General features: G+C 43.2%; 1 protein-coding gene across 3 annotated transcripts in view; it reads left to right on the top strand.

Moving 5' to 3' along the window:
• Positions 1-19,824, top strand: part of LOC124012386 (zinc finger protein 205-like) — a 303,385-nt gene that overhangs the window by 13,198 nt on the left and 270,363 nt on the right. For 2 of the 3 annotated variants that reach the window (XM_046325958.1, XM_046325956.1), the window contains exon 3: positions 12,962-13,147. In XM_046325958.1, coding sequence (XP_046181914.1) covers positions 12,962-13,147 — 186 coding nt within the window. Of the gene's footprint in view, positions 1-2,223; positions 3,531-12,961; positions 13,148-19,824 lie in introns of those variants that run through there. The other variant, XM_046325957.1, reaches the window with a different exon arrangement.

The raw sequence follows: 19,824 nt of genomic DNA, 5'->3' as shown, positions 1-19,824 counted from the left end.
ACACAGCCTACATCACTGTCACCTAACATCATAGTCAACCTATTTAGCTACTAGCATTACTAAACCAGCCACAAACGTTAGTGTACAGCAGGCAGTTTAGCATTTACACCGGCAGGCCCCGGTGGCAATAAATTAATAAAAACCAAAAGCTTACCTTGGGAGAGTTTCAGTGTTAGATAGCCATATCCAGCTAGCTAACATAGCATCTCTCTCTGTTTGAGCCGTGTGTTTGAGTAAGCTAAACCAACTAGCGGCATTCGCTAGCTAGATAATTGAAAGTGAAAGTAAAAAAATATAAAATATAGCTAGCTCTCTTTCTTAATCCTCCATTTAAAAAAAATGTATTTGTTAAAACTGTTCAACTCCTCACTACATTTTATGCACTGCAGTTACAGCTAGCTGTAGCTTATGCTTTCAGTACTAGATTCATTCTCTGATCCTTTGATTTGGTCGACAACAGTTCATACGGCAAGAGCTCTGATAGTTTGGAGGACGTCCTCCGGACGTTGTCACAATTACTGTGAAAGTCTATGGAAGGGGGTGAGAACCATGAATATTTTGTATTGAAGTCAATATACCTAGAGGAAGATGGAAACTAGCTGTCCTCCGGCTACACCATGGTGCCACCCCAGAGAGTGCTGTTAAGGTTACTGTAGACCTTTATTGCAAAAGTGTGTTTTTAAACAGTTATTTGGTAACATGAATATATTTAGTATAGTTTTATCTAAAAATGATAACTTTTTAAAAATGTTTAACGATTTTTATTTTTATGTAATTCACTGAGGAGGTCCCCTCCTCCTCTGAGGAGCCTTCCCTGATTCGCACCCCTTGAGATTTTCCACGTTTTGTTGTATTACAGCCTGAATTTAAGATGTATTATATTGAGATGTTTTTTGTCACTGGCCAACACACAATAACCCATAATGTCATAGTGGAATTCATAAAAAAATTAAAAGCTGAAATATCTTAAGTCAATAAGTATTCAACCCCTTTGTTAGGGCAAGCCTAAATAAGTTCAGGAGTAAACATTTGCTTAAAAGTCACATAAGTTGCATGGACTCACTCTGTGTGCAGTAAGTGTGTAACATATATATTTTTATGACTAGCTCATCTCTGTACCCCACACATGTAATTATCTGTAAGGTCCCTCAGTTGAGAAGTGAATTTCAAACAGATTCAACCAGGGAGGTTTTCCAATATCTCGCAAAGAAGAGCACCTATTGGTAAAAAAATTAAAATAAAAGTTGACATTGAATATCCCTTTGAGCATGAAGTTATTAATTACACTTTGGATGATATATATATATACACACACACACACACACACACACACACACACACACACACACACACACACACACACACACACACACACACACACACACACACACACACACACACACACACACACACACACACACACACACACACACACACACACACACACACACACACACACACACACAGTCACTACAAAGGTATAGATGTCTTTCCTAACTCAGTTGCCGAGAAGAAAGAAACCGCTCAGGGGTTTCACCATGAGGCCAATGGTGAATTTAAAACAGTTGCAGAGTTTAATGGCTGTGATAGGACAAAACTGAGGATGTATCAACAACATTGGAGTTATTCCACAATACTAACCTAATTGACAGAGTAAAAAGCCTGTACAGAATAAAATATTCCAAAACATGCATACTGTTTGAAATAAGGCAATACCGCATAATATGAAAACATGTTTTTATAATATATTAGCAAATGTATTGAAAATGAAATATAGAAATATCTAATTTACATAAGTATTCACCCCCCTGAGTCAATACTTTGTTGAAGCACCATTGGCAGCGGTCTCTAATAAGAGTTTTCCACACCTGGATTGTGTAACAATTGTTCATCATATTTGCAAAATTCTTCAAGCTCTGTTAAATGGGTTGTTGATCATTGCTAGACAACCATTTTCAGGTCTTACCATAGATTTTAAAGTAGATTTAAGTAAAAAACTTTTCATCCATTTTGAAATCAGGCTCTAACAACAAAATGTGGAATACGTGAAGGGTTATGAATACTTTCATGTAGACAGGGATTAGGAGAAAATCCTAAAACAAAAATCCACAAAACACACATAATAATGTATGAACTTGACCAGGTAATTGACAAAGAAAAATACTCCACATGTAGAGTTCTCTGCCATGTTTATAAAGTCTATTTTGTAACCTCTCCCTGCAGGTAGTTGGCTGGAGGCTAACAGGGGAGACTGGGCAGCCATCTTGAATTCCCAGACCCAGACGGGTGCAGTCAAGGACCCAGGGGACAACATCACTGAGCAGGGCAGAACCGGAGGCGACATAGTGGAGGTCAGTGGATGGGACAGCATCCTCAACTCTGGACTTGGGAACAACACTGTTAACCACAACCAGAAACAGACATGCGAACATGAAACAACAGCTGAACTTAGTCTGTATGACAACAGGCTGTCTGAGACCAGGGAGAGGCGTAGATTTGGTCTGCAAGGACGGGGACGTGTCCGTATGCAGCGGGAGAGAACAGACACAGACTCGGCTAGCGATGCTCCGTCCTGCTCCTATAGTTGTGATTCAGAGCGACTGATGACGCCTCAGGTTAACCCCTTAACAGGTGCTGCCTTCAGCCTGCCTTCTATAGGATCAATCAACTGGAACATGGACCCTGCGAAAACACAGACCCTCCCTGGCCTTCATCCTCCTCACACTCTCCTTTTGTTAAACCAGACCTCAGACAGTGCCAGTGCCTCAACACTAAATGGCTACACAAACCCATTGACAAATGACATTAGTGGTGACGCTATCATCATATCCGGTGGCAAAGAGAAGCACTTCTCATGTTCGTTCTGTGGGAAAGCATTCAATTTCCGCAAACAGCTGGAGATCCACCAGAGGACGCACACGGGGGAGAAACCTTTCGGCTGTCACCTGTGCCGAGCCAGTTTCTCCCACTCGTTCACCCTGAAGAGGCATCAGCGGGTCCACACAGGGGAGAAACCCTATACCTGCCCTCACTGTGAGAAGAGGTTCTCCCACCAGCACCATCTCAAGAGGCATTTGAAGGTCCATACGGGAGAGAGGCCGTTCGCCTGCACTCATTGTGGGAAGAGGTTCTCAGACAGAAGCTACCTCAGGATACACCAGCAGAAAAACCATTCCCATCTATAACATAGAAAGTAACTACTCCACTTGATAGCTACTGACGTTTAGATCAGACCATGCATGAAAGACAAATATGCATTTTTTGTTGTCAGCAGAAAAGATCCACAAATGCATTTGGAATAACAAGAGTAATCGATTTCAGATTTTCATCTAGACATGTACAGTGCGTTCAGAAAGTATTCATAGCCCTTGACTTTTTCCACATTTTGTTATGTTACAAAGTGGGATTAAAGTGGATTTAATTGTACTTTTTATGTTAACAATCTACACAAAATACTCTTTAATGTCAGTGTAAGAACAATTCTAGTATTTGTAAAACATTTATGAAAAATAAAACATTAATATACTGTATCCTGATTAGTATTCATACAGTGTATTCGGAAAGTATTCAGACCCCTTGACTTTTGACACATTTTGTTACGTTACAGCCTTATTCTAAAATGGATTCAATAATTATTTTCCCTCAATCTACACACAATACCCCATAATGGCAATGCAAGAACAGGTTTTTAGAAATTTTAGCACATTTAGAAATCATTGTTTAACTGAAATATCACATTTATGTAAGTATTCAGACCCTTTACTCAGTACTTTACTGAAGCACCTTTGGCAGTGATTACAGTCTCGAGTCTTCTTGGGTATGACGCTACAACCTTGGCACACCTGTATTTGGGGAGTTTCTCCCATTCTTCGCTGCAGATCCCCTCAAGCTCAGTCAGGTTGGATCGGGAGCGTCACTGCACAGCTATTTTCAGGTCTCTCCAGAGATGTTCGATCGAGTTCAAGCCCAGGCTCCAGCTTGGCTACTCAAGGACATTCAGACACTCCTGTGTTGTCTTGGCTGTGTGCTTAGGGTTATTGTCCTGTTGGAAGGTGTACCTTTGCCTCAGTCGGAGGGACTGAGCACTTTGGAGCAGGTTTTCAACAAGGATCTCTCAGTACTTCGCTCTGTACACCTTTCCCTCAATCCTGACAAGTCTCCCAGTCCCTGCCGCTGAAAAACATCCTCACAGAATGATGCTGCCACCACCATGCTTCACTGTAGGGATGGTGCCAGGTTTCCTCCAGACGTGACACTTGGCATTCAGGCCAAATAGTTCAATCTTGGTTTCATCAGACCAGAGAATCTTATTTCTCATGGTCAGAGAGTCCTTTAGGTGCCTTTTGGAAAACTCCAAGCGGGCTGTCATTAGGGCTGTGGCGGTCACGCAATTTCATCAGCTGAGGATTGTCAAGCAAATAACTGTCTGTCTCACGGTTATTGACATAAACACATTTAGCATCTCCTGGCTTCCACACTCAGCCTACAAACCACTGATGCAGACCTTTTGGACCATCTACATTTTAAAAAGTCTAATAAATCCATGTAATAAAGCCAACACCTTCACAATAAATCTATTTATTTTAGACAGGTCTAAATAAGCATGATATGAAGAAAATGTAGTCTTTCAGAATTACAGAATAGCATACTCTGAGTTGTCCTCATGTTAGGTCCTGATTTAGCTATGGCAGTGGGCTACACTATTGCATTTCTCAGAAAAGATTTGCTTAGAATTCCACTGCATTATTTTATAGTATGAAGAATACAATTGAACAAGCTGAATGAAATACACTGCTCAAAAAAAATAAAGGGAACACTTAAACAATACAATGTAACTCCAAGTCAATCACACTTCTGTGAAATCAAACTGTCCACTTAGGAAGCAACACTGATTGACAATTTTCACATGCTGTTGTGCAAATGGAATAGACAACAGGTGGAAATTATAGGCAATTAGCAAGACACCCCCAATAAAGCCGTGGTTCTGCAGGTGGTGACTACAGACCACTTCTCAGTTCCTATGCTTCCTGGCTGATGTTTTGGTCACGTTTGAATGCTGGCGGTGCTTTCACTCGAGTGGTAGCATGAGACGGAGTCTACAACCCACACAAGTGGCTCAGGTAGTGCAGCTCATCCAGGATGGCACATCAATGCGAGCTGTGGCAAGAAGGTTTGCTGTGTCTGTCAGCGTAGTGTCCAGAGCATGGAGGCGCTACCAGGAGACAGGCCAGTACATCAGGAGATGTGGAGGAGGCCAACAACCCAGCAGCAGGACCGCTACCTCTGCCTTTGCGCAAGGAGGAGCAGGAGGAGCACTGCCAGAGCCCTGCAAAATGACCTCCAGCAGGCCACAAATGTGCATGTATGTGTCTGCTCAAACGGTCAGAAACAGACTCCATTAGGGTGGTATGAGGGCCCGACGTCCACAAGTGGGGGTTGTGCTTACAGCCCAACACCGTGCAGGACGTTTGGCATTTGCCAGAGAACACCAAGATTGGCAAATTCGCCACTGGCGCCCTGTGCTCTTCACAGATGAAAGCAGGTTCACACTGAGCACATGTGACAGTCTGGAGACGCCGTGGAGAACGTTCTGCTGCCTGCAACATCCTCCAGCATGACCAGTTTGGCGGTGGGTCAGTCATGGTGTGGCATTTATTTGGGGGGGCCGCACAGCCCTCCATGTGCTCGCCAGAGGTAGCCTGACTACCATTAAGTATCGAGATGAGATCCTCAGACCCGATGCTGGTGCGGTTGGCCCTGGGTTCCTCCTAATGAAAGACAATGCTAGACCTCATGTGGCTGGAGTGTGTCAGCAGTTCCTGCAAGAGGAAGGCATTGATGCTATGGACTGGCCCGCCCGTTCCCCAGACCTGAATCCAATTGAGCACATCTGGGACATCATGTCTCGCTCCATCCACCAACGCCACAGACTGTCCAGGAGTTGGCGGATGCTTTAGTCCAGGTCTGGGAGGAGATCCCTCAGGAGACCATTCACCACCTCATCAGGAGCATGCCCAGGCGTTGTAGGGAGGTCATACAGGTATGTGGAGGCCACACACACTACTGAGCCTCATTTTGACTTGTTTCAAGGACATTACATCAAAGTTGGATCAGCCTGTAGTGTGGTTTTCCACTTTAATTTTGAGTGTGACTCCAAATCCAGACCTCCATTGGTTGATACATTTTATTTCCATTGATCATTTGTGTGTGATTTTGTTGTCAGCACATTCAACTATGTAAAGAAAAAAGTATTTAATAAGAATATTTCATTCATTCAGATCTAGGATGTGTTATTTTAGTGTTTCCTTTATTTTTTTGAGCAGTGTAGAAAGGATATTTTCTCCAAACGATTTGAGGGAGTGCGCACGTGCGGCTATTCTGTGTTGAGTGGTTAACAAATAAATAGGAATTCCCATATGATTCATTGATAGTTATTAATGTAGCTTTAGTAGTTCTACAAATGTTGGGCTATATGTTTTGATTTTTAATACATTGTAAGGCTGCATGATGCGACTCTAATGATGTGAAAAAAGGTCACTTGAAAGGCATGAGCTCTGCTTTGTTTTTATTTTTGCGCAGGCTGTACACACTTTCACAATTTGACAAGCACTTGAAAATGCCTAGAATTTTACGGTGGCATCTCCTTTGTGTGGCCGTAATGCACCCTAAAAAAATCCATGTCTTTTGCAGCCTTTGGCCGTTATGCCCTTCTCCCTGAGTGCTGCGTGCTCGGAATCACCTCACTCTCATTCGCTCACGGTCATGTGATCAGGTCTTTCTCACGTTTACAAGTGAAGACAGACACATCCGGGACGCAGCTGCGAGGTGCATATTGAAGATATTGGAAGAACTATCCACATTTTACTTTTCGTCAAACAGAAAGATGAATAGGCCTAACAAACAGCAAAAGCACTAGCCTGTGTCAATCTACTATCCCCCATAGTACAAAAGTCGACCTATTCTATTCAACATTTCTAACAGTCTGGGACAGTTGTGGGATGCGATAGATCACAAAATAATACAACCACTATCATCAACAAAAATGTTTTACACAATGTGGCTGACGCAACAGATCATAACGTTTAGCTTAAAATGTTGATACACCTATTAGGCTGTTTCCTCACATTATACGCGCAGCAATGCGCACATGGTAGGAGGCTGTAAGTGCGAATGTTCCATTAGCGGAAAACACCATTATCAAAAGTGACCGAAAATGCTATTATGCATGTAACGCTGTTTTACAAAGGTGCATTTTTATGTTGAGATGTATCTAACCCTAACTTGAAACTCAAGCACTGCTTATGTATGCCAGTTAGGTTCTACATCCCTTGTAAAGCGAATTAATGTACTTCATTTTTAAAATAAGTAATTTGACCACTTTAGTTGTGATAAATCTTATCAAAACATATAGGCCTAAAGCCTCAGGAAGAGTCTGAATAAACTTCCATGGCTAGTTGCAGGTGGTTCATTGGAATTTAGAAAACTGTTTTTAAATAAAATAAAATTGAAAACCCTGCGCAGTCGACAAATGGTGAACTCAGAAATTAAACCTGACAAAAGCGAAGATGCCAACCAATAATATCCTTTCTCTTCAGTAAAGCAGAGGTCAGGGATTTATAAAAGCAGTGGTTAAAAAATGGCAAGAGTTGTGGAATAGGGACAGAAAGGGAAGACACCTGTTTAAGATCCAGGAAAACGTGATGGTAGGGAGTTCCTCGGCTGGAGAGGGAAACGTAATCACAAGGCTGAGACTGGCACTCATGAGACTCAACAGCACTTTGACATTTGTAGGGAAACATCCAACTGGGAAGTGTGATCACTGCCAGGAGGAGATTGAGACAGTGGACCAAATTATATCTCAGTGGCGTCAGTATTGGAGGGAAAGGGACTATTATTATTATTAGGAATAATGGTATTGAAGAGCCAAGTTTCATTTAATTGTTATGAAACCCTTAAGGTGATATTGTATTTGAATTGTGTATTCCATTTCCTCAAGGGGAAGGCTGAGTTTAATTGGGTAAAGTTAAATTTGAAACATTCCCTTGTCTCTGTTCCACACTCCAGTCCAGTTGGTGGCGGTAAGGCATCACTAAAAGTTGGTTGCCAACCGCCATTTCAGAACCAGTGAAGAATACGTTTAAACGGAAGTGACCATCAACAACTTCCATGTTAGCGTTTTTATTGTTGTTATTTAGACGTTTATTTACACATTGGAACTCAAAATATGACTCTTAACTGCACATTATAACATACTTATCCCAGGTAGTCGAAGTCGCGTTGGAGACGGGACTTGGTTGATATTTTATCAAGGTAACATTAGCTAGCTGCTAATGTTAGCTAACAATGGCTAACTGTATGGTTTTTCACACTCAAATAGCCTCCATCATGGAGGTTCTAGCGAATGCAGCCGTGGCAGAGGTCTGCAAACTTGTAGACGACGACTATGCAGTGTTTCGTTTGGAAATAACTCAAAGCCAGAAAGAAAACAGGGTATTGCGGAGGAAACTACAGCTACTGGAACTGAAGGTGGCACGGGAGCGCGCAGAGAGGACAATGCCAGACCGCGTCCCCGCCAGTTTCCCCAGTAGTGTCAAGTCCCTCGACCGATACAGAGGAATGGCAAGAGGTACATTTTGCAGAAGGCCTGTCGCGCCGTTCACATCTACACATGTGACTTTGGGTGTGTTAACCAGAATTGGGTCTTAGTCAGTTTTTGGATAGAATCACATTACTTAACTAACTTGCAGAAAGACACTATCAGCTTCTTGATTTACTAATTGAAAACAATAAGATGCCTCGAACATAACAATCTATCTATAAGTAGTATATTAAGAAATGATGTGAAGCTTTACCTTACATTCTTGCCAATTCTAGACCGTGTCAAAACTGTCAATATTGTACAATGTAGCATTGACGGTACCTAACCATCTCTTTCCCCCAATCACTCTCTTAGGTGAAGGACATCTCACTGGAGGCTACAGGAGCTTTGTGAAGCCAGCGGAACACAATACATGGAGTGATGACCAACCAATCACTGTTGATGAGGAGAGTGGAACCGCAACCCAGCATGTTATAGTAATAGAGGTTAGATTACAGTACATAAAATGCTCCCAGTTTATTTCAGAAAGGCTCCCCTCAGGAATTTTTTGCTTACATACTGGGATGCTACCAGTATCGTGATACTCATTAGTATTTGACTTATTTAGGAAAACCGCACACATTTTTGGAAACAAACATAATTAAGTTGTCATCCAGTCATTTCTATTTATTTTTCTAGCTATAACAGACAATATTTTACATACAGCATGTTTTTAAAGGACCAAAGAGTTTAGTCTGCTTGGTGTTTAAATTTTTCCCTTGGGAAAAATATTGCTATACTGGTATCCTCACAGGCCAGTGTTAAGGTAATGTGCACTGTGTAACAAAAAAAAGTAATTTGAGCACATACAAAATCGCAGTCTAAAAGGCAGAATTTCTATTTGACAACAAAATGGGAAAGCTGTCTTGACTTTGGCTGTGTTATTTATTGGAAACCAGTGCAATCATCCAATGTAGAAACCACTCTGTCATTTCCTGTTTGCTAAAATTCTACACTGTTCAGTCAATGTGGGGTAAAAAAAAGCACTGAATAGTGTAGGGAATCATTGTACCATCTAGTTAAAATAACAAAAAATATAGTTTTTACAGCTGTTTGAAGCTGGTTGACTAAAACCGAAAGGCTCAAGCTCAAAGAGTCTCCATGTTACGTGGAAATGGGATGCGGGGGAGGGGAGATATTTTGTTTTGAATGTAGCGTAGTGCTGTTGCAATTCATCTAGCTTCCACATGGGGGAGAGATTCATGTGTAGCACCTTTAATTTTGTCACCTATTTTTTGTTTTAGTCTTCAAGAGGTGATGATATTAAAACCAAACAGTTATAACATTTATTTAACAATCCCTTAAATGGCACGCAGTTGTCAATGGTTTTAGTGGAGCTGTGGGTCTCCTTGCCCCACAGCAGGTAAATCGAATTCTCAGCACCTTATTTTATTGATAATGACCTATTAATGTCTAGTTTTAGTCAGTCATTTTAGTCCTATTTTAGTGACTAGTTTTATTTAACAGTTCATGCAAACCTCTAACTTCATTTCCATCATGCACATAATAAACTCAGGAAAAAAAGAAACGTCCTCCCACTGTCAACTGCATTTATTTTCATCAAACTTAACTTGAGTAAATATTTGTATGAATATAAGATTCAACAACTGAGACATAAACTGTACAAGTTCCACAAACATGTGACTAACAGAAATGGAATAATGTTTCCTTGAACAACGGGGAGGTCAAAATCAAAAGTATGTCAGTATCTGGTGTGGCTGCCAGCTGAAGTGGACTGCATCAGATTTGCCAGTTCTTGCTGTGAGATGTTACCCCATTCTTCTATCAAGGCACCAGCAAGTTCCAGGACATTTCTGGGGGGAATGGACCTAGCCCTCACCCTCCAATCCAACAGGTCCTAGACGTGCTCAATGGGATTGTGATCCGGGCTCTTCGCTGGCCATGGCAGAACACTGACATTCCTGTCTTGCAGAAAATCACACACAGAAAGAGCGGTATAGCTGGTGGCATTGTCATGCTGGAGGGTCATGTCAGGATGAGCCTGCAGGAAGGGTACCACATGAGGGAGGAGGATGTCTTCCCTGTAACGCACAGCGCTGAGATTGCCTGCAATGACAACAAGCTCAGTCCGATGATGCTGTGACACACCGCCCCAGACCATGACGGACCCTCCACCTCCAAATCGATCCTGCTCCAGAGTACAGGCCTCGGTTTAACGCTCATTCCTTCAACGATTTGATTTGATTTCGATAAACGCAAATCCGACCATCACCCCTGGTGAGACAAAACCGCGACTCACTTTTCTGGCACTTTTTCAAATCAAATCAAATGTTATTTGTCACATACACATGGTTAGCAGATGTTAATGCGAGTGTAGCGAAATGCTTGTGCTTCTAGTTCTGACAATGCAGTAATAACCAACAAGTAATCTAACTAACAATTCCAAAACTACTGTCTTATACACACAAGTGTAGGGTGATAAAGAATATGTACATAAAGATATATGAATGAGTGATGGTACAGAGCGGCATAGGCAAGATCCAGTAGATGTACATATGAGATGAGTATGTAAACAAAGTGGCATAGTTAAAGTGGCTAGTGATACAGGTATTACATAAAGATGCAGTAGATGATATAGAGTACAGTATGTACGTATACATATGAGATGAATAATGTAGGGTAAGTAACATTATATTAGGTAGCATTGTTTAAAGTGGCTAGTGATATATTTTACATCAGACCAGTCCTGTCTGGTCCTGTCTGGTCCAGCGTCCGTGGGTTTGTGCCCATAGGTGACGCTGTTGCCGGTGATGTCTGGTGAGAACCTGCCTTACAACAGGCCGACAAGCCCTCAGTCCAGCCTCTCTCAGCCTATTGCGGACAGTCTTAGCACTGATTGAGGGATTGTGCATTCCTGGTGTAACGCGGGCAGTTGTTGTTGCCATCCTGTACCTGTCCTGCGGGTGTGATGTACCGATCCTGTGCAGGTGTTGTTACACGTGGTCTGCCACAGCGAGGATGATCAGCTGTCCGTCCTGTCTCCCTGTAGAGCTGTCTTAGGCATCTGCAATTTATTGCCCTGGCCACATCTGCAGTCCTCATGCCTCCTTGCAGCATGCCTAAGGCACATTCACACAGATAATCAGCATCTTTCTTTTGGTGTTTTTCAGAGTGAGTAGAAAGGCCTCTTTAGTGTCCTATGTTTTCATATTTGTGACCTTAATTGCCTACCGTCTGTAAGCTATTAGTGTCTTAACAACCGTTCCACAGGTGCATGTTCATTAATTGTTTATGGTTCATTGAACAAGCATGGGTGTTCAACTTCTGACGTCTGAAATCCCGTTAACAGGATCGATATGACAACAGCCAGTGAAAGTGCAGGGTGCCAAATTCAAACAGAAATCTCATAAATAAAATTAATCAAACATACAAGTATTATTCACCATTTTAAAGATACACTTGTTGTTAATCCCACCAGTGTCCGATTTCAGAAAGCATATCATTCGATTGTTAGCTCAGCACCTAGTCACAGAAAAACACAGCCATTTTTCCAGCCAAAGAGAGGAGTCACAAAAAGCAGAAATAGAGAGAAAATTAATCACTAACCTTTGATCATCTTCATCAGATGACACTCAGGACTTCATGTTACACAATACATGTATGTTTTGTTCGATAAAGTTCATATTTATATCCAAAAATCTCAGTTTACATTGGCGCGTTATGTTCAGTAATGTTTTGCTTCCAAAACATCTGGCGATTTTTGCAGAGAGCCACATTAATTTACAAAAATACTCATTATAAACATTGATAAAAGATACAAGTGTTATGCATGAATTAAAGATAAACTTCTCCTTAATGCAACCGCTGTGTCAGATTTCAAAAAAGATTTACGGAAAAACCACGCCATGCAATAATCTGAGTACACTGCTCAGGCATCAAAACTGGACAAAACAGAGCTTCATGTCAAATGAAATTAGCCTCATATGGAATTCTCGTCTGGTCACATTTTCGTAAAATAAAATAAAAAGTCATTTGTAATAAAGTTTTTTCCAATTATGGCACAGTCATTATGCCATAGTTTTAGTATTGTCACATCCCTACTTACATGTACATCACAGGAGGTTGGTGGCACCTTAATTGGGGAGGACTGGCTCATGGTAATGGCTGTAGTGGAATGTTATTGAACATGTGTTTGATGCCATTCCATTTGCTCCATTCCAGCCATTATTATGAGCCGTCCTCCCCTCAGTAGCCTCAACTGATGTACATCGTCATTTATTTTCCATAGGGGAGCTTGTGAGACATCCTTATGACATCCATTTCTACTCATGTACCTGTAATAACCTCCTCTCTTCTTGTCAGTCTGCAGATGCAGAGGCTGCAGGTCCTGGAGGATTGTCTCTGGTCAAGCAGGAGAGGACTGAAGGAGACGACCCACAACACAGCAGAGACATCCAGACTGGAGCAGCGGCTGGAGTGGTGCCCCCTGTAGCTACGGACGACCTTGCCACCACACCCCAGCCCAGGACCCGACACAGCATTACGGAGGTCAGTGGAACATCGACGGCCGTCCTCAAGTCAGAGACAGACACCGAGACTTTAACTGTAACACAAAGGCTCTTACGCACAGGATCTGACCACAGATCAGACCCAGAGAGACTGGGACTGGGGCCACTGGGCTCTCCTCCTGCTTCAGGCTCAGAGTATTTACCGGTATTTCACCAGAGCCAGGGGACTGTTAATTCCCTTGGAGATGGTGATACGTTAGACACTGGTGGTGATGATCTGTCTTGTTCTTACACTACAGAGACGGAACATGTCAACATACACTTGGGTTTAGAGACACAGACTGATCTGTCTAAAGGGGACTGGAAACGGTACAGTAGTAGTGTATACTCTGAAGGGTTCCTTGATAAGAAAGGGGAGGGTCTGGTTGTAGATGAGGTGACTGTGAAAGTGGAGGGTGACGTTCCTCCCACATGGAATGCAGATCATCACCTAGGAGACGGACACTCACAGGGCAGAGATTTCTTAGACTACAGGGAAAGCTTTGAGACAAATCCAAATGTTGCGACCCACTCCCCTTTACACATGTTCAGGGATCGCAACCCAGTGTCCACGTCGATGGGGCCTTCTAATTCACACGGCCGCATCCTTTTCGATCAGGTATTGAACTCAAACGACAGTGCTAGAGCCCAGGTGCAGGGAGGGGGGGCAACATCAGGTAATAGTAAAGAAAAACGGTTCCTCTGCATGTTCTGTAACAAAGGCTTCAGCTGCCCCCAGAAGGTGGAGATCCACCAGAGGGTCCACACAGGGGAGAAGCCCTTCAGCTGCACACAATGTCACATGCGCTTTGCGGAGGCAGGCACCCTAAAGAGGCACCAGAGGGTCCACACAGGAGAGAAACCCTTCAGCTGCCCCCAGTGTGAGAAGAGGTTCTCCCACCAGCACCATCTGAAGAGGCACTTGAAGGTCCACACGGGAGAGAGGCCGTTCGCCTGTACGGACTGCGGGAAGATGTTCTCAGAGAGGAGCTACCTCAGGATACACCAGCAGAAAAACCATTCCACTCTATAACATAGAAAGTGACTATTCTATTCGATAGCTTATGACGTTTAGATCAAATCTTGCATTAAAGACAATTAATTTTCATTGTCAGCAGAATGGATCCATAGATGCATTTGGAATAACAAGAGTAACAGATTTCAGTGTTTAAATGTTCCTGGGTAGAATATTACATCCAGACATTGTGTGATATATAAGGCATATATGTAAGCCTAAGAAGTCTGTTATATATTGTGTTTGTACTATGTAGGCTACAGTGCCTTCAAAGTACTCAAACCCCCTTTTCCACATTTTGTTGTGTTACAGCCTTATTCTAAAATGGATTAAACAATCCTCAATCTACACACAATACCCCATAACGACAACAGGTTTTTAGACATTTTTGCAAATGTATTAAAAATAAAGAACATAAATACCTTATTTACTTAAGTATTTAGAACCTTTGCTATGAGACTTGAAATTGAGCTCAGGTGCATCGTGTTTCCATTGATCAGCCTTGACGTGTCTACAATTTATTTGGAGTCTACCTGTGGTAAATTCAATTGATTGGACATGATTTGGAAAGGTATACACTGGTCTATGTAAGGTCCCACAGTTGACAGTGTATGTCAGAGCAAAAACCAAGCCACGAGTTCGAAGGAATTGTCCGTAGAGCTCAGAGACAGCGTTGTGTCGAGGTACAGATCTGTGGAAGGGTATCAAAAAATGTCTGCAGCGTTGAAGGTTCCCAAGAACACAGTGGCCTCCATTATTCTTAAATGGAAGAAGTTTGGAACCACCACGACTCTTCCGAGAGCAATCGGGGAAGTGGGAGGTGACCAAGAATCCTATGGTCACTCTTGCCAGAGCTCTAGAGTTCCTGTGTGGAGATGTAATGAAATCAATATTGAACTCTTTGGCCTGAATGCCACATCTGGAGGGAACCTGGCACCATCCCTACGGGGAAGCATGATGGTGGCAGCCTAATGCTGTGGGGATGTTTTTCAGCGGCAGGGACTGGGAGAAAGATGAACGGAGCAGAGTACAAAGATATTCTTGATGAAAACCTGCTCCAGGGCACTCAGGACCTCAGACTGGGGTGAAGGTTCACCTTCCAACAGGACAACGACCATAAGCACACAGCCAAGACAAAGCAGGAGTGGCTTCGGGACAAGTCTCTGAATGTCCTTGAGTGGTCCAGCCAGAGCCCGGACTTGAACCTGATCAAACATCTCTGGAGAGACCTGAAAATAGCTGTGCAGCGACGCTCCCCATCCAACCTGACAGCGCTTGAGGGTCTGCAAAGAATGGGAGAAACTCCCCAAATACAGGTTTGCCAAGCTTGTAGTGTCATACCCAAGTAGACTCGGATGTAATTGCTGCCAAAGGTGCTCAGCAAAAAGGTTTTAACTATTTTTGCTTTGTCATTATGGGGTATTTTGTGTAAATTGAGGGAAAAATACAATTTAATAAATGTTGTAATAAGGCTGTAATGTGGAAAAAGTCAAGGGGTCTGAACATTTTACGAAGGCATTGTATATGATGTTCACAAATGCCTATTTTGGGGTTTTTCCCCCAAAGACACTTTCAATGAGAAAGGGAATGCAGTGTATCATGGAGATTTGTAGTTGAGACCTGTATATATGTGGGTTACATATGGTGTATTTAAATCTTGTTTATGTTTAATAAACACAAAGTAACTTTTCATTCTAAGCCCTTGTTCAAACACCCATCACCCACCGAACAAAAAATGTCACTGTCTTTGAAAGAGTGGGGATAGAGTGCCGTCTGAAACCATCAAGTACGCCTCGTCTAAATGTTACCGATAGTTCAGCAGCCTCTTCCACTCTTTCGGCGTGGTGCACGTGAAGCACGCCTCTGTTTCATGCAGAGGGCGCCAGAGTGCTGTTCTTCCACTCGGGAAAAATGGTATTGCATATTAAGATATGTTAATTACATGCTAATGAAGGTTGCTTCACTACCATACTCACAACTGAAGCACAATCATGCACAGGAGTTTGATGGCACCTTAATTGGGGAGGACGGGCTTGTGGTAATGGCTGGAGCGGAATCAGTGGAATGGTATCAAATACATGTGGTTGATGCCGTTCCAGCCTCCTGTGTAATCATGGTCTCGGATCTGCAGGTGGAGGACTTGTGACTTTTGTTAAGCCTGAATTTGACCCAAAACCAACAAGGAAATTTACTGCAGTGTTGAGCGGTTGTATGAAACCAATCGGTACATCAAGCAAAGCTCTTAACCGTGTCAGCCTGTTCTTAATTTATATTCAGTTTAACTCGCCATAAGTTTGGACTGTGAGTAAGACATTTTTCTCATTGTGACTCTTTAGTATACATCGCACCCTATTCTGCATGAACACGACAGTGTGTTATAATCAATATACACTTACTAAATGAGAATGTTGCCAGAGGGGGGATGGCCGCCGTTTTACAGGCACCTGACCAATTGTGCATTTGCATTTTAACTTTTTTTGTACGTAATGTTTCCGCTATCGTTTCCTATGACCGAAAATAGCTTCTTTTAGCTCAGAACAGCAATTACTCAGCTCGATCTGGACAATTTTTCTTTAAGGAGTCAGACACAAAGGATATACTGTTCTTCCTGGACCAGGGCAAAATCCCCATCATTCGTAACTAGAGGGGCACCAGGGGTTGCCGAGTCAGATTCCTGGTGAGACTGCGTCGACGAGTGTATAATCCGCCTTTACTCTACTTGCGAACATGCAATCGCTGGAGAATAAACTGGATGAGCCCCGTTCGAGACTATCAACAGGACATTGTGAAACAGGATATAGTCTGTCTCTTTATAAATAAAGAGAATTGCACACGACACACACACATGGACATTCCTGCAGTCACCATGCCATTTGCATGCTCCCTCAAAACGAGACATGTGGCATTGTGTTGTGTAACAAAACGGCACATTTTAGTGGCCTTTTGTCCCCAGCACAAGGTGCACCTGTGTAATTATGCTGTTTAATCAGCTTCTTGATATGCCACACCTGTCAGGTGGATGGTTTGGCAAAGGAGAAATGCTTACTAACAGGGATTTGTGCACAAAATTTATGAGAAATAAGCTGTTTGTGCATATGGAACATTTCTGGGATATTTTATTTAGCTCAGGAAACATCGGACCAACACTTTACATGTTGTGTTTATATTTTTTTCGGTGTATATATTCTTCGTAGCTGTCTATTTACGACCACAAACCGCTACTGGCACTAAGACCGCACTCAACTCGCTGAAAACGGCCATAAGCAAACAGGAATATGCTGATCAAGAGGCGGTGCTCCTAGTGGCCGGGGACTTCAATGCAGGAAAACTGATCTGTTTGACCTCATTTCTTCGAGCATGTCACGTGCAACTAGGGGGGGGGGCTCAGCTACTCCACACACAGACGTGCACAAGCTCTCCCTCACCATCCATTTAGCAAATCTCACCAGAACTCTCCTACTCATTCCAGTTTACAAGCAAAAACTCATCAGAAGTGGTCCGATGAAGCGGATACTAAGCTGCAGGACTGTTTCGCTAGCACAGACGAAGATTTTCGGGGATTTCTCCGACGGCATTGAGGAGTATACCACATCAGCCACCGGCTTCATTAGTAAGTGCATCGATGATATCGTCCCCAGTGACCGTATGTACAGATCCTAACCAGAAGCCAACATCAACTGAGCTAAAGACTAGAGCTGCTGCTTTCATGGAGCGGGACACTAATCTAGACGCTTATAAGAAATCCCACTACGCCGAACCATCAAACAGTAAAGACAGGACTAAGAGAATCCTAATTCACCGGCTCTGACGCTTGTCGGCTTGCAAACTGTCAGGGATTACAAAGTGAAACCCAGCCACGAGCTGCCCAGTGATGCGAGCCTACCTTCTATGCTCACTTCGAGGCAAGCAATACTGAACCATGCAATGAACTAGCTGTTCCAGGTGACAAGTTTGATCACACTCTCCGTAGCCCATGTAAGACCTTTAAACACGTTAACATTCAACTTTCCCACCTAGTCAAAAGTAACACCTATGTGAGAATGCTGGTCATTGACTACAGCTCAGTGTTCAACACTATACTGCCCTCCAAGCTCATCACTAAGGACCCTGGGACGGAATGTGGTCCTGGGGGCAACACATCCGCCATGCTGACCCTCAACCCCTTAGGGGTGCGTGCTTAGTCATCTCCTGTACTCCCTGTTCACCCACGACTGCAACTCCAACGAAGGCCTGATCACAGACGACGATTAAACAGCATATAGCAGTGTTACTCACAATTTTTTGTAAGGGGGACATTTTCGATTGAGACAATCATTCAGAGGGCCGCACAGATCTTTAATTTGTACTTTTTCTTACAATATCAATTCAGAGCAAAATCAGAGCAATAGAGCACATGCAAACTGATTTGATGTACAGCACATCACAAATATATACATACACACATCAAATAGGCTACATCACATGTATATGACTCATATTAAGTGTTACCTCCATTGTTGGATGAGTGAAAATGTCCCTTCTGCCCCTTGACTGAATTCATTCTAAATTTGTAGTCTGTTGCTATCCTTGTGAGGCAACACAGGTGTGCATTGGTCAGTCTGTTTCTCTGTTTGTTTCACAATGTTCTATGTTGAAAATGTTGCTTCACATGAACAAGTGCTGACAAAAAATGTCACCTTTTGCACACACTGCATCAGAACTGGATTACACCTGATCTTAGTTCAAATCAAATTTATTTATATAGCCCTTCGTACATCAGCTGATATCTCAAAGTGCTGTACAGAAACCCAGCCTAAAACCCCAAATAGCAAGCAATGCAGGTGTAGAAGCACGGTGGCTCGGAAAAACTCCCTAGAAAGGCCAAAACCTAGGAAGAAACCTAGAGAGGAACCGAGCTATGTGGGGTGGCCAGTCCTCTTCTGGCTGTGCCGGGTGGAGATTATAACAGAACATGGCCAAGATGTTCAAATGTTCATAAATGACCGGCATGGTCGAATAATAATAAGGCAGAACAGTTGAAACTGGAGCAGCAGCACGGCCAGGTGGACTGGGGACAGCAAGGAGTCATCATGTCAGGTAGTCCTGGGGCATGGTCCTAGGGCTCAGGTCCTCCGAGAGAGAGAAAGCAAGAGAATTAGAGAATGCACACTTAGATTCACACAGGACACCGAATAGGACAGGAGAAGTACTCCAGATATAACAAACTGACCCTAGCCCCCCGACACAAACTACTGCAGCATAAATACTGGAGGCTGAGACAGGCAGGGACACCCCCGGACAGGGCCAAACAGGGAGGATATAACCCCACCCACTTTGCCAAAGCACAGCCCCCACACCACTAGAGGGATATCTTCAACCACCAACTTACCATCCTGAGACAAGGCTGAGTATAGCCCACAAAGATCTCCGCCATGGCACAACCCAAGGGGGGGCGCCAACCCAGACAGGATGACCACATCAGTGAATCAACCCACTCAGGTGACACACCCCTTCCAGGGACGGCATGAGAGAGCCCCAGTAAGCCAGTGACTCAGCCCCTGTAATAGGGTTAGAGGCAGAGAATCTCAGTGGAAAGAGGGGAACCGGCCAGGCAGATACAGCAAGGGCAGTTCGTTGCTCCAGATCCTTTCCGTTCACCTTCCCACTCCTGGGCCAGACTACAC

Source organism: Oncorhynchus gorbuscha, linkage group LG24 (genome assembly GCF_021184085.1).
Source record: "Oncorhynchus gorbuscha isolate QuinsamMale2020 ecotype Even-year linkage group LG24, OgorEven_v1.0, whole genome shotgun sequence".
Classification (NCBI taxonomy): Eukaryota; Metazoa; Chordata; class Actinopteri; order Salmoniformes; family Salmonidae; genus Oncorhynchus; species Oncorhynchus gorbuscha.
This window is presented reverse-complemented; position numbering and strand designations above follow the sequence as displayed.